The sequence below is a fragment of the Lynx rufus genome, unplaced genomic scaffold (assembly GCF_022079265.1).
Source record: "Lynx rufus isolate CCGP_SWC_20201006 ecotype Redwood Valley unplaced genomic scaffold, mLynRuf1.p SCAF_6, whole genome shotgun sequence".
Classification (NCBI taxonomy): Eukaryota; Metazoa; Chordata; class Mammalia; order Carnivora; family Felidae; genus Lynx; species Lynx rufus.
The window spans coordinates 142,616,634-142,630,218 of record NW_025814878.1 but is presented as its reverse complement, the minus strand read 5'-3'; the positions used below and the strand labels follow the sequence as shown (position 1 = coordinate 142,630,218).

Sequence of the window (13,585 nt, the reverse complement as noted above, 5' to 3'; positions counted from 1 at the left end):
GCATTGATTTAATGCTTAAGAAATATATTGACATTTGCTTAAAACTCTGCTAACATGTCTCTCTGACACAAGAAGATACTTGAATAGGCAATTGGAAGATTCTTGAGTTCCAAGTGAGAGGTCTGGTTTAGAGAAAAATTTGGGAAACTCCCGCCTGTCAATGGTAAGACAATGAGATCAAGACTTTCAACACCATTTATTACTGTACGTTGTAATGGTAAATGAGTGGAAATATGAATTGTCATCAGAAGGGAGTGGGGCGCCCGGGTGGCTCAATTAGTTGAGCATCCAACTTTGGCTCAGGTCACGATCTTACGGTGTGTGAGTTGGAGCCCCGCGTCCGGCTCGGTTCTGACAGCTCAGAGCCTGGAGCCTGCTTCGGATACTTCTCCCTCTCTCTCTGACCCTACCCCGTTCATGCTCTGTCTCTGTCTCAAAAAACAAACAAACAAACAAACAAACAAACAAAACAAAAAACAAATTAAAAATTAAAAAGAAGGGATTGGATATCCTTGAAGTGGTGGTGGTCTGAGTGCAGGCTGCTATAACAAAAATACCATAGACTCTGTGGCTAACAACGAATATTGATTTCTCACAGTTCTGGAGGCTGGGAGTTCAAGATCAAGGTCCTGGAAGATTCAGATAAGATTTGGTGTCTGGTGAGAACCCATTTCCTGGTTCATAGACCTATCTTACTGTGTCTGCAGATGGCAGAGGGAAGGACCAAAGAGCTTTCTGGGATCTCTTATTATATAAAAGGCACTAATTCCATTCATGAGTGCTCCACCGTCATGGCCTGATCACTACCCAAGCGCCCGATCTCTTAATACCATCATATTGGGGGTTAACATTTCAACATACGAATTTGCAGGGGATACACACAGTCCGTCATAAATGGGCTGCTATGGAGACCTACTAAAGGATAAAGCAACCTGGAGTGCATTTTGGCTCATTTCTTGGCCCCTTCTCTGTTCTTTTTCTCACTATTGATTTGCTCTGTGTTCTGTGAAATAGTTGCTGCTCAACAGGAGAACTCCATGGCCTAGCTCTGAGTGTCCCGCCAGCTTGTAGTGACACTTAAAGGCTGTGAGAGTGTCAGCTTCTCTCTCAATCCTACTGGTTTTTAGCAGGGTGGCCTTAATCACCTCTAAAATTTTATCAGTTTCCTTCCACCCACTTCGAGCTTCATAATGAAGCTTGTCGCATATCCACCTGTATATCTGATATATCTACTTGAATATCTAATGGACATCTCAAACTTGTCCACATTAGGTATCTTAACGCATAAACCCCAAATTTGTTCCTCCTTCAGTATTCCCCACCTCAGTAGATGGAACTCCATTCTTCCGGGGGCTCAGCCCAGAAAACATGCGGTCCTGTCTGAGCTCTTTCTCATCACTTTCATCCAACCCAGTCAGCTCTATCTTCCAAATCAATCAGAGCACCTTTCCCGACATCCTCTGCTTCTACTCCTGGACAAGCCACAATCACCTTTTTTCCAGATGACCATAATGAGTCCTAACTAGTCTTTCTGTTTCCACTTCTGATGGCTAGTTTTTTTCTCAGCCACACAGAAGGAGCGATCCTTTCAAAAGATGTCGTGTCCGCCATCTGCCCAGAACATTCCAGCGGTGTTCCTTCTTCATAATAAAAGCCAGTGTCTTTGTCACAGCCTACAAGCACAGTAGCCAATAAGTCCAGCTTGCCTGAGTTGGAGGGGTTTCTGGGATATGGAGCTTTCAGTGCTCAACCTTGGGGAAAGTCCCAAGCAAACAGGATGAGTTTGTCACGCTACCTAAAATGGCTTTACGTGATCTGGCCCTCGGCCACCCTCTCACCTCACTCACTCTCCCATTTCTTTGTCCTCACTGGTCTTTTTGCTGCTTGTGGAGTGGAGCAAGCATGTTCCGGGCTCAGAGACTTTGTCCTGATTTTTCTTTCTTCCTAGAAGTATCTTCTGGTGTAGGAGAGATAAAATTTTACCTCTGCTTTCTTAGGGGTTTTAGCAGGCCTAAGAATTAAATCGACATAAAACAGGTTCATGGGAAAAGAGCATACAATTCATTTATATTTACATGAATACGTATATATTTTTATCTATAGTCATTGAGGTACACCAATGTGTTTTCCGGGACAAAGGTGCCCTCCTAAGGAAATGAACACCCAAAGAAGCAATTGGACTTGAACACTTATGTACCGAGCTGGACAAAGAAGAGTAAACTGTGAAAACAGGACAAGGCAAGGGGGCTGGGGGCCGGGCAGTTAATTGTGGGAAAGTAACTAGGAAGATAAGCGTTAGTTTACAAGGTTTGTACAGAGTTCTCCCAGCTTTGATGATCCAACGTGGCAAAAATATGACTTTCCTCCTGGTAGAGGGATGACATCTTCCATATGGGGATTTTCTCTCCTGCTTTCAGGAAGAGAAAGGAGAGGTCAGAGTGCTTTTCTCGCACCTGTTTGTTTTCCCAGTGCCTTTAATCTTGATGTCAGGCACATACTTTGTGTGGCATGTTCTGCTGTCACTGGACATAGAGTGACATGCTGCATGGCTGCAGACTTCATTCAGGCCTCTGCTCAAATGCCCTCTTATGAAAAGAGAACTTTCCTGACCACCCTATGTGAACGAATACCCCCTCTACTCATTCTTTAAAATAGCATATGTATCCCCACCCGTATCGCTATATATTTATTTTGTTTGTGGTCCTGTCTTCCTCAACTAGAATATAATCCTGTGACAGCAGGGGCTTTGTTTTGTCCCTGAGATGTTCCCTAGGTCCTAGAACAGGGCTGAGAGCTAACAGGTATGAAGGTTTGTTGTGGAGGGAGAGGAAAAACATTTTTCCTTCTGCTCTTCTAAATTCTTGACTGGGACCTCCCTGCGACAAAAAAAGACATATTAACAGGAGAAAAACAAAGTTAATTATATACAGATGTACAGGAGCCCCCACAAAGATCTGAGATTCAAGGAAGTGATCAGAGCAGGAAGCTTTTATATCTTTTTAGACAATACGTTTCTAAAGAACAGAGAAAGTGCTTTTGGGCTAGGAGTAAAGAAGTAACAAGGTTTGTTCATACAGACTTCTCGACTCTGAATTCCACATCTCCAGTGATAAGGATGTTTCTCTTCCTCCTGGTATAGGAGGGTACTTTTCATAGAAGAGATTTATCTTCTGCTTTCAGGGAAAAAGAGAAGTGGGGGTTACAAGCGGTGAGGAGGTGTCGGGGTGATATTCCTGCTTCTGCCGCTCAAGTTCCTTGAGTTGAACATATTTAATGTGCCAAGGCGGCGTATCAGGGAATAGCATGCCCTGTACCCCATCAGTTGAATGAATGCATGCGTGAATTTTCTACACAAGACCCTAGGCTCACCAGAGTGCCGCCACGATGGATTCTCCTTCTACTCTTCCTTGACTTACCTAGATCTGAGGAATGGTGCAGAGTGGGAAATCGGGCAGCAGCAGTATCTTTGTTCTGAACAAGGCCTTCACGAGTGTTAGGACGGAGGAAGGCTCAGTGGCTTTCACTCAGGCCAGTGAGTGCGACAAATGGGTATGGTGCTGTCTGTAAGGCTGTGAATAAGCTAGGCCAACCGTAACAGAAGCCAGGCATGTCTGTTGTTATAGCCACCGCACCTCCCCTCCCGTATGGAAAAATCTGCATCCACACACCTCTCTAATATACTCCGGATCCAGGACAGAGAATTCTGTCTGATTTGCCCACTGCCTACAGCAGTATCAGGCACGTCACATGAGGTCAACAAATATCTCTTGAAGGAACACCAGCTAAGGAAATAAAGTGACCACTCTCCCAACCATGCCCATTTTGGTCCTCTGAGGGTCCAGGACACAGCTCTGAATCCTCCCCATTGTCAATTTAAATTAAGCCAGGCTAGGTACTTTTATCATTCCCGGAGAAATCTTGGAGGACAATTATTAGGTGGAAAAGGAGACCTAAAAATCTAGGAGACATTGGCTAAAGCTAACACACGGTGGCTGCAGTCAGCACACGGTCTCACGCCTGCTCTCTAGATTTTGAGATATAGTGTATATACCATATCCCCCCCCCCGACACACACTTGAAGTGTACAATCCAATGTATTTTAGTATATCTGCTTAATTGTACATCCATCCCCACTATCTAATGTACATTTCCATCACCCTAATTTCCATTTCTCTGGGAAGGAAGGAAAAAAAAAAAAGCATGGCTAACTGCGGAGGGCTGTGCTGACAGTGAATGAGGCACTTTCCCCCATTAGCCAGATTTTACTTTCCCCCGAATCCAGTTCTCTCTAGGTTTTCTGGCAGTCTGAATCTGGTTTCCTCCCCTGCCCACCATTTCCAGGTTTTTCTTGTATGTATGTATGTATGTATGTATGTATGTATGTTATGTATGTATGTATGTATTTTAGACAAATCGCTCTATTAGCGGTAAAAACTTCAGTACTCTTCTTGGGACCTGATAGAGGGCCTGATAGACAGGGTCTATCTCATAATCCGCAAAAAGACATTTTTAAAATTCCTAAATCGGGGCTTTGGCCTCTCTGGTCAGCCTTCCCATCCCCCAATCCGGCTCGCCTCTGGGGGGAAGCGCATGAGATCATCAGTTCTGATTGGTTGACAACCATGGATGGGACTTGCTGATTGGATAATGTTCCTCTTTGTTCCTGGAATCCCTTGTCAAGTTCCTTACCCTGCTTTGGTTACCCCTCACTTTTGAGTTGGAATAGCACTACTCCCCTGCTCGTATGCGGTGAATGGGAACACAGGAGCGGGTAAAATAAACCACTGAGCTAAGGTAGTTACCTTGGCACATACGACTATCGAACTGAAGCTTTCCTTTCAAAATCCCACAACCTTCTGGGTTTCGGTCTCAATATTGTGGATTCTAAGTAGAGTACGGAGCTGATAGGCTCAAGTGCCCTGTTCGTTTGGGACAGCCCTTTTTTTGAACAGTTGGGTGGCCCTGAAAAGGGCCTTTGGTTGAGAAATGAGACGTTCTGGTGGCGAAACCCGGCAAGTTAGCCCCCGAAGCCGTAGAGGGTGCGGCCCTGGCGCTTGAGCGCGTACACCACGTCCATGGCCGTGACCGTCTTGCGCTTGGCGTGCTCCGTGTAGGTGACGGCGTCCCGGATCACGTTCTCCAGGAACACCTTGAGCACCCCGCGCGTCTCCTCGTAGATGAGGCCGGAGATGCGCTTGACGCCGCCGCGCCGGGCCAGCCGCCGGATGGCGGGCTTGGTGATGCCCTGGATGTTGTCGCGCAGCACCTTGCGGTGGCGCTTGGCGCCCCCCTTGCCTAGGCCCTTCCCGCCTTTGCCTCGGCCAGACATGGCTTTCAGGAAAGCAAACCAAGAGTAAGTGACAAAGAAGCGGAGAGCCGATCCTTATATAACTACGTCCCCCGCCCCCTTGCAGATACAGAGAATGGAAAGCGCGCAGGCGGGAAATGTGACGCAACAGTCCCCTCCCTTAGCCCCTCCTCCAAGCCCCAGGAACTAGGGGCGGGAGGGGGGTGGGTCAGAACCCAGTTTGACCAGTGTTAACTGGGCTACATTGTTTTAAAGAACTGCGTTTATAGTAAATTCATGTTGATTCCAAAAATAATCTGGCAGAGAATACTTAAAGGCAGACTTTCACAGTAAATTTCAGTAATGGCAAAAATACCAAGATCAAATAAATGTAAATTGGGTAGTTTGGCCAATGACAAAACCAGGCTTTTAAAATTATTTTACAGGTTATAGTTGGTAAAACTATACTGTTCCAGTTCCACAAATGATGCACGATAAGCCATATTTAATCCTCTCCAAAGACCAATCCTTTAGGGTTCCTCTTAAAACGCCAACCGGCTTAGGACCTAACCTTTTAAAGGGCCAGCTTTGTTCGCAAATATAGTAAATGTCTAGACAAAATTTACCTGTAACCCGTCAAATTATCGTCGATCCCTAGCTTCTCACCTCTAGGTGCAGGGCTGGTTCTATTAAATGTGGTGCTAGATTTGTACAGCTACTTTACTTGAAAACGTGGGTGGCTCTGAAAAGAGCCTTTGGTTTGAGTTTCAAAATAAAGAACCGGCAGCGTTAAGCTCTCTCGCCGCGGATGCGGCGCGCCAGCTGGATGTCCTTGGGCATGATGGTGACGCGCTTGGCGTGGATGGCGCACAGGTTGGTGTCCTCGAAGAGCCCCACCAGGTAGGCCTCGCACGCCTCCTGCAGCGCCATCACGGCCGAGCTCTGGAAGCGCAGGTCGGTCTTGAAGTCCTGCGCGATCTCGCGCACCAGCCGCTGGAACGGCAGCTTGCGGATGAGCAGCTCGGTGGACTTCTGGTAGCGGCGGATCTCGCGCAGGGCCACCGTGCCGGGCCGGTAGCGGTGCGGCTTCTTGACGCCGCCGGTGGCCGGCGCGCTCTTGCGGGCCGCCTTGGTGGCCAGCTGCTTGCGCGGGGCCTTGCCGCCCGTCGACTTGCGCGCCGTCTGCTTGGTACGAGCCATGACAAAAGCGACCTACAAAGACATACCACGCCAGCACAAACACGTAGGGCAGACTTGCCGGTATTTATAGTACATAGGGTGTAGTGATTGGATGAGAGAAATGCTTAACTACAAGGCTACAGGCTCTGATTGGTCTATCTCTGAATTTTCCAACAACTGCACAATTTCATTGGCTATCACGTTATCCTCAGCTCTTTCCAAGGTTTTGTTTCTTCCACTTCCGACTTTCAGTGTGAATGCAATGCTTTGAACCTTAGCTTTCAAAAAACTAGACATGGACTTCATTGGTATTGCTTCAAAGCTCTATATTTCTTTAGTCCTTCGGGAGGAAAAATTGAGAAATATTGTCCGCAATAACGTACTCTTCATGGTCCCTGCTCAATAACCGATATCAGGTTACAAATTTCTGAAATCTTTTTCAAAAATGTGATTCTTTTGTAATGCTTAAGTTGAGGAACTCCTTTGAATCCGACAAGACAATTTCAACCATAATCAAATTACGCTAGCGTTTACAGAAATTTTCCTGTAATCAGGAATCTATTTGTTAAATGTGAAAGCTGACTTCTAAACGTGGAGCATTCTTACGTGTCTCGTATACCTTATATCTTCTAAAGCCTAGAGTGCACTTTGCCAGGTGTAAAACAGCACTGACTAAACTCTCCAGTACCGACCTCTGAGCCTTGAGGAGGAGGCGTGTCCTCGTTCCGATCAAGTGGAAATCAGAGCCACAAGGACAAATTTACCACTGCCAAGGCCTAACCTTACAGTTTTTAAAATTCTTCCAAGCTTAAAAGCATCAGATGTGACAGATTTGTACTAAGAGTAGGCATACCAGATTCTACCATTTGATTGGTTGAGTCTTTTATACTGATCAGCCATTAAGAAATTTAGCATCTTCATTTGGGTGGAAAATTCGCTATTTTATTTGAATCCAATGGCTACACAGGAGTCGGGAACCTTTGCTTAAATTCCTGAATCCAGCATTTTCTTTTAAACACCTGCGGTTAATTAGATTCCTCACTTATTATACTAAGAAAAGCTTGATTTTCAAAAACTGTTTCACTTACGAAACCTTCCGTTCTTGGAGAAAGGTTGTGTACCTGTTAGTGTCATCGACTATCCTTCAAAGGCTTAGCTTCAGATCGTTCCCTTCCAAATTGTTAGAAATTACGTGTTGAGTTTTGAAAACCTGGACCCTGGAAAATGGGACACGGTTGAGAACGGTAGGGAAGATGGACGTGGGAACATCACATTATTGGCGGTAAGCTGGCAACCAGCCCCTCTGTGGTTGGCGGGAAGCAGGGAGGCTCGGGTTACCCAGGCCCGCGCGGACTTGTTTGAGAACCTCTGCCGCGCAGCGCGGGAATGAGACGCCACTGTCTTCTCCCGGCCGCCAGGCGACTGCCCAGAGCCTCTCGTGAGAGGCATTTTGTTCTTTCATGTTTCTGAACGATGTGAAATCGCTTTAGCGGTGTTGATACTTTTCAATGCTCCTTACAGCCACAAGGAAGCGAAAGGAAGATGGCTCTAAGCAGTTGTGTCCTCTCGCCTTCACACAAGGAACCCTAAGCCCCCACAGTCCTCCCGGCGCTTATTTGATGCCCCTCCCTTGTCTGGTTTTGAGCTTCAGTAGTCTTTGGTGAATGCGACATAGTGACAGGGAACAGGTGATAGGTAAAGGGGAACAGCCGCTGGTTGGGGTTACGTGGGAAGGATGAAAAGGCATCGGGAATTCGTGCAGCGCATTGGATTGTAAAAATAAGGTGCAATCACACTTGTATATTGTTTTCTGCACGTGCAGCTTGCGTGTTAACTGCCGCGTGAGTTCTGATGTTTCCCACGACACTCCTCTGACCGAAATTCACAAAAGGCCCGGTGCAGGCGTATCAGTCTTCGGCGTTGCCGGCAAGGCCACGGCACTGATGAGAGCTGGTCCCGAACCTGCAAGACGAGGCCTCCACCCATCCACACACACACCCCCAACCCAAGCACACCCCGCTTTCCTCTCTCCCTCCCGCCACGCAAGACGCCACCTTTCACGTTTACTAATTAGAAACAGGCGCCCCTGACAACACCCAGCTGAAGCTCCTTGGATTCCTGTTTGAGGGCCCCGTTTACAAACAGCTCTCCCTCCGCCCCCCGAGATGAGGCCGGTTTTGCGGTCCGCGCTGAGGTCCGGGGGCCGCAGAGCCCGGCCCCTCCCCGCCCCGAGTTTCCGTGCCCGAAGCGGCCGGGGTGGCGGCCTGGGGCCCGCGCGCGCCCGCGCGCGCGGCTGGCTAGAGGGACCCGGCGGAGAGGCGGCGCTCCGAGGCGAGAGGCGAGCGGGGCGAGCACCAATCACAGCGCGGCCCCGCCCTATAAATACGCGGCGCTGCCGTCCTCGGCGTCTTCCTGTCCCGTCAGGTCCCTGCAGTTGGCTCTGCCCGCCTCCCTCGCAGCATGTCCGAGACCGCGCCGCCCGCGCCGGCCGCCTCCACTCCCCCCGAGAAGCCCGCGCCGGGCAAGAAGGCCAAGCGACCCGCGAAAGCCGCCGCCGCCAAGAAGAAGCCCGCGGGCCCTTCTGTGTCCGAGCTGATCGTGCAAGCCGTGTCCTCCTCCAAGGAGCGCAGCGGCGTGTCCCTGGCCGCGCTCAAGAAGGCGCTGGCGGCCGCCGGCTACGACGTGGAGAAGAACAACAGCCGCATCAAGCTGGGCCTCAAGAGTCTGGTGAGCAAGGGCACCCTGGTGCAGACCAAGGGCACCGGCGCCTCGGGCTCCTTCAAGCTCAACAAGAAGGCCTCCCCTGGGGAGGCCAAGGCCAACCCCACAAAGGTGGCGAAAGCCAAGGTGACGGGCGCCTCTAAGAAGCCCAAAAAGGTCACGGCGGCTGTTAAAAAAGCCGTCAAGACCCCGAAAAAGGCCAAGAAGCCTGCTGTAACCAAGAAGTCCTCTAAGAGTCCCAAGAAGCCCAAGGTCGTGAAGCCTAAGAAAGTAGCCAAGAGCCCTGCCAAAGCCAAGGCTGTGAAGCCCAAAGCGGCCAAGGCGAAGGTGACCAAGCCAAAGACCGCTGCCAAGCCCAAAAAAGCAGCGCCCAAGAAGAAGTAAAGGTTCCAGTTGGAAGCTTCTTCCAATAACCCAACGGCTCTTTTAAGAGCCACCAACCTACTCCGGGGAAAGAGCTTTAGTACGTGTGCCCTTGGGCTTCTACGCGGAATTTCTGCCTTCTTGCCAGGGTCTCCGCCAACTTCTGCCCCGCGCTCAGTCCCTTACAGTGGAGTTCTCGTTACGGGGGAACTAGGCCCTTGTACTTGAGACTAGGGTTCTGGGGCTTGAAGGGGCTTCAAGTGGGGAGGTTTGAGAGCCCCTTCCCTAGTACTTCGTTTTACCCGAGGTTCCCGCGCAGCACCAGAAGTACGTGGGGAACTTGGCGTCCCTGCCACCAAGTTCCACACCCCCGAGCTAGTCCGTCATCCACGTGAACTGCCTGGGGTGTGACAGCCCCGCCGTGGTCAGGGTTGGAAGCGTGTGCCACGACTACTCGGTTTTCCTGGTTGAGTTCAAAGCAGGGACATGGTGTGGACAATAGTGCGAAAGCGGCCTTTTCCAAAATCGGTTCCCTGGAGAAGGCCTTTCCGGGCAATCGGTGCAACCTAGGGCTTGGCCACGCCCTCCGCACCCGCGGCACGCCAGCTGGACGTCCTCCGGCAGGACGGAGACGCCCTGGCGTGGATGGCGCGCAGGCCGGTGTCCTCGAGGAGCCCTAGGAGCCCCGCCAGGTAGGCCTTGCACGCCTCCCGCGGCGCCGAGACGCCCGAGCTCTGGAAGCGCAGGTCGGTCTTGCGGGCGCTTGAGCGTGGGGCGAGCTGCGGGCGAGTTTCTGGCCGAGGTCACGACCAAGGGGCTTGGCTGCAATGGAATTTGAGAGCCATAAACCCAAAAGCCCTCATCGGGCTTGTCTGTATCTAGGAAACGAAGCTGCCCTGGCTGGATTTTGGAAAAGCCACTCTGTAGCCTCACTACATGGTGTTTCCCTGCGCGCAGGGTTGTTCCATTCTGGCGGTGCTATATACCATAGTAAGTAGTGAACACTTTCGCAGAATTGCCCCTTTGTAAAGGTTTTTCTAAGTTAATTCTGGGATTCAGATGTTAATCCCGCCTTTCACATCCGAGGAGAAAACAGTATGAGCCAGGGTTACTACTTAGCACAGCTCCGTAAAGACTTCTTTTTACGCGTGCCCATACGAATTCTTCTGTTTTTCAGATGATCTTTTTCCTTTTTGCACTGGCTTGCTGGGCTCCCACTATCCCGTAGTCGGCCAAACAGGCGCTCCACATTTGCGTTCCTCCCTCAAATTGGTTTGTGCTTCCTTTGAACTCTTTTACAAGCACCCGTCCTCCACAGGCATGACTGTTCATTTTGGTCTTCGGCCAGGGTTATTTACAAAACGGTGTTATTATATACGTTGCAACTTTTTTCCAAAACTTCTCAAAAATCCCCTTTAGTCAAACCTTTTTTTTAAAGGTCCTTCACGTAACATACACTATTCACCCGTTTCCTATTGATAAGCTTTGACACGGTTTCCATTTACCACTACTGACCCTGGTGCAACAGAGTTCCAACACCGAAATTGCCAGATTAGAGTGTATTTGATGTCCGGGTTGGTGCTGACCTATCCTGAAAATAGCTCCCCTCATCCATTCCAGCTGTCAAGGTGTGGTCACAATTTCTGCCAGTCTAACGGGTATAAAATTATTTCACATTGTCCTTTTGTTTGCATTATTATAGTCACTAGTGCATCCTTCCTTTAGGTTTATTAGTCATTTGAACACGCTTTTCAGAGAATGTCTACTTGTCCCTTTGCTCACTTTTTTTCATCGGGCAGTTTGTGTCTCTTGCCCCATTCTGTTTTTTTATATAGGAGAGACAGGAACCTTCTTCTCACCTGTGTTGCAGATAGTTTTCTAATTCTGGCATTGTTTCCCATATTTTGTTTATGATGTGTTTTCCATTTATATGTATTCTATAAAAGGAGATCTGTATATAAAATCTGGAATATTAAATGTTTTAGTTAGAAGTGTATCTTTTTCTTTTGTAGCTTCTAGATTTCCATTTTGGTTAAGAGACTGAACCCTACCCCACCATTATTCATTCAGCAGCCTAGGTTTTCTTCAAAGAATTTTTCTTTCTTAAAAAATATTTAGTCTCTAATCCATCTAGAATTTTATGTTGTTCAAGATAGAATTGAGTTTACATTCTTCCAGATAATGACCAGTTGTCCTAACACCATTTATTAAATAATCCGTCCATTTCTACCACAAAACTGAAATATGTCCTTGTTATTAAAGTATTAAATAATGGGGGGCGCCTGGGTGGTGCAGTCGGTTAAGCGTCCGACTTCAGCCAGGTCACGATCTCGCGGTCCGTGAGTTCGAGCCCCGCGTCAGGCTCTGGGCTGATGGCTCAGAGCCTGGAGCCTGTTTCCGATTCTGTGTCTCCCTCTCTCTCTGCCCCTCCCCCGTTCATGCTCTGTCTCTCTCTGTCCCAAAAATAAATAAACGTTGAAAAAAAAATTAAAAAAAATAAAGTATTAAATAATGGGATCTATTTATGTATTCTAATTTTTTATTGATCTCCATATAAGTCCTGTACCTTTATTCCCGATTTGTATGCTTGTTTCTGTTGCGAATGGAAGGCTTTTTAGGTCTTACTGCTAGGAAGGAAGAAATGTTTTGATATGTTGTGGCCAATGAATTTACAAATTTCTATAATTCTATTTCTCTTTACTCTTTAAATTAGGGCTCCTTGAGTTTTTCCTAGTCCTCTGCAAAATAATCTTACCGTTTTTTTTTTTCTCAATGTCAATACCAAGCATTGTATTTCCTTTTTTGTACTGCATTTGCTGAGAATTTCCAAAGTAAAGTTAAATAATTTAGCAGAAATCACTTTTTAATTCTTGGTTTTAATTAAGCTGTTGTTTGTCCTTTCAGATAATATTCGTTAAGTTTTGGTATCTCCATTATATTTAAATGATACCTTCAACTCTTTTTTTTCGATAGCTTTCAGATTTTAATATATGGAAATGAATATAAGTATAAATATATATTTTCTCTTTTCAAATTTTTATTGAAATTCTACTTAACATACATTGCAATATTGTTCTCAGGAGTAGAATTCATTGATTCATCGCTTCCATACAACACCCAGTGCTCATTCCAACAGGTTCCCTCCTTAGTACCCATCACCCATCTAGCCCAGCCCCCACCCCCCTCCCTCCATTAACCTGTTTGTTTTCTATCTTTGAGTCTCTTATAGTTTGTTTCCCCCTCTCTCTTTTGTTTCCCCCTCTGACATGTGCATCTGTTTTGTTTTTAAAATTCCACATATATGGGAAATCATATGGTATTTGTCTCTCCCTGACTTATTTCGGTTAGCTAATCCACTCTAGCTCGTTGCAAAAGGCAAGACTTCTTTCTGATGGCTAAGCAATATTCCTTTGTATTTATATGCCACATCTTCTTTATCCGTCAGTCAGTGGGCATTTGGGCTCTCTCCATAGTTTGGCTATTGTTGATAATGCTGCTGTAAACACCAGGGTGCAGGTACCCCTCCCAATCTGTATTTTTGTATCCTTTGGATAAATACCTAGTAAGGCAATTGCTGGATTGTAGGGTAGTTCTATTTTTAACTTGTTGAAGAACCTCCATAGTGTTCTCCAGAGCAGCTGCACCAGTTTGCATTCCCACCACCAGTACAAAAGTGTTCCCCTTTCTCTACATCCTTGCCAACATCTGTTGTTTCCTGAGTTCTTAATTTTAGCCACTCTGACTGGTGTGAGGTGGTATCTCAGTGTGGTTTTGCTTTGTATTTCCCTGATGATGAGTGATGTTGAGCATCTTTTCATGTGTCTGTTGGCCATCTGGATGTCTTCTTTGGAGAAGTGTCTGTTTGTGTCTTCTGCCCATTTCTTCACTGGATTATTTGTTTTTTGGGTGTTGAGTCTGCTACGTCCTTTATAGATTTTGGATACTAACCCTTTATCAGATATGTCATCTGCAAATATCTTTGTCCCATTCTGTAGGCTGCCTTTTGGTTTTGTTGATTGTTTCCTTTGCTGTGCA

At 47.3% G+C, this 13,585-nt stretch overlaps 2 protein-coding genes across 2 annotated transcripts; one reads left to right on the top strand and one right to left on the bottom strand.

Annotated features, from left to right (window-relative positions):
- Positions 1-4,933: 4,933 nt before the first annotated feature.
- LOC124528513 (histone H3.1-like) lies at positions 4,934-6,506 on the bottom strand. The gene is made up of 2 exons (XM_047102151.1): positions 6,161-6,506; positions 4,934-5,347 (listed from the first exon to the last, which is right to left on the bottom strand). The coding sequence occupies exons 1-2, from the start codon at positions 6,485-6,487 to the stop codon at positions 5,018-5,020; spliced, it is 657 nt and encodes a 218-aa protein (XP_046958107.1). The 5' UTR covers positions 6,488-6,506; the 3' UTR covers positions 4,934-5,017.
- A 2,420-nt stretch (positions 6,507-8,926) lies between these two features.
- On the top strand, positions 8,927-9,812 carry H1-1 (H1.1 linker histone, cluster member). The gene has a single exon (XM_047102813.1). The coding sequence runs from the start codon at positions 8,927-8,929 to the stop codon at positions 9,569-9,571; it is 645 nt and encodes a 214-aa protein (XP_046958769.1). The 3' UTR covers positions 9,572-9,812.
- The last annotated feature ends 3,773 nt before the right edge of the window (positions 9,813-13,585 follow it).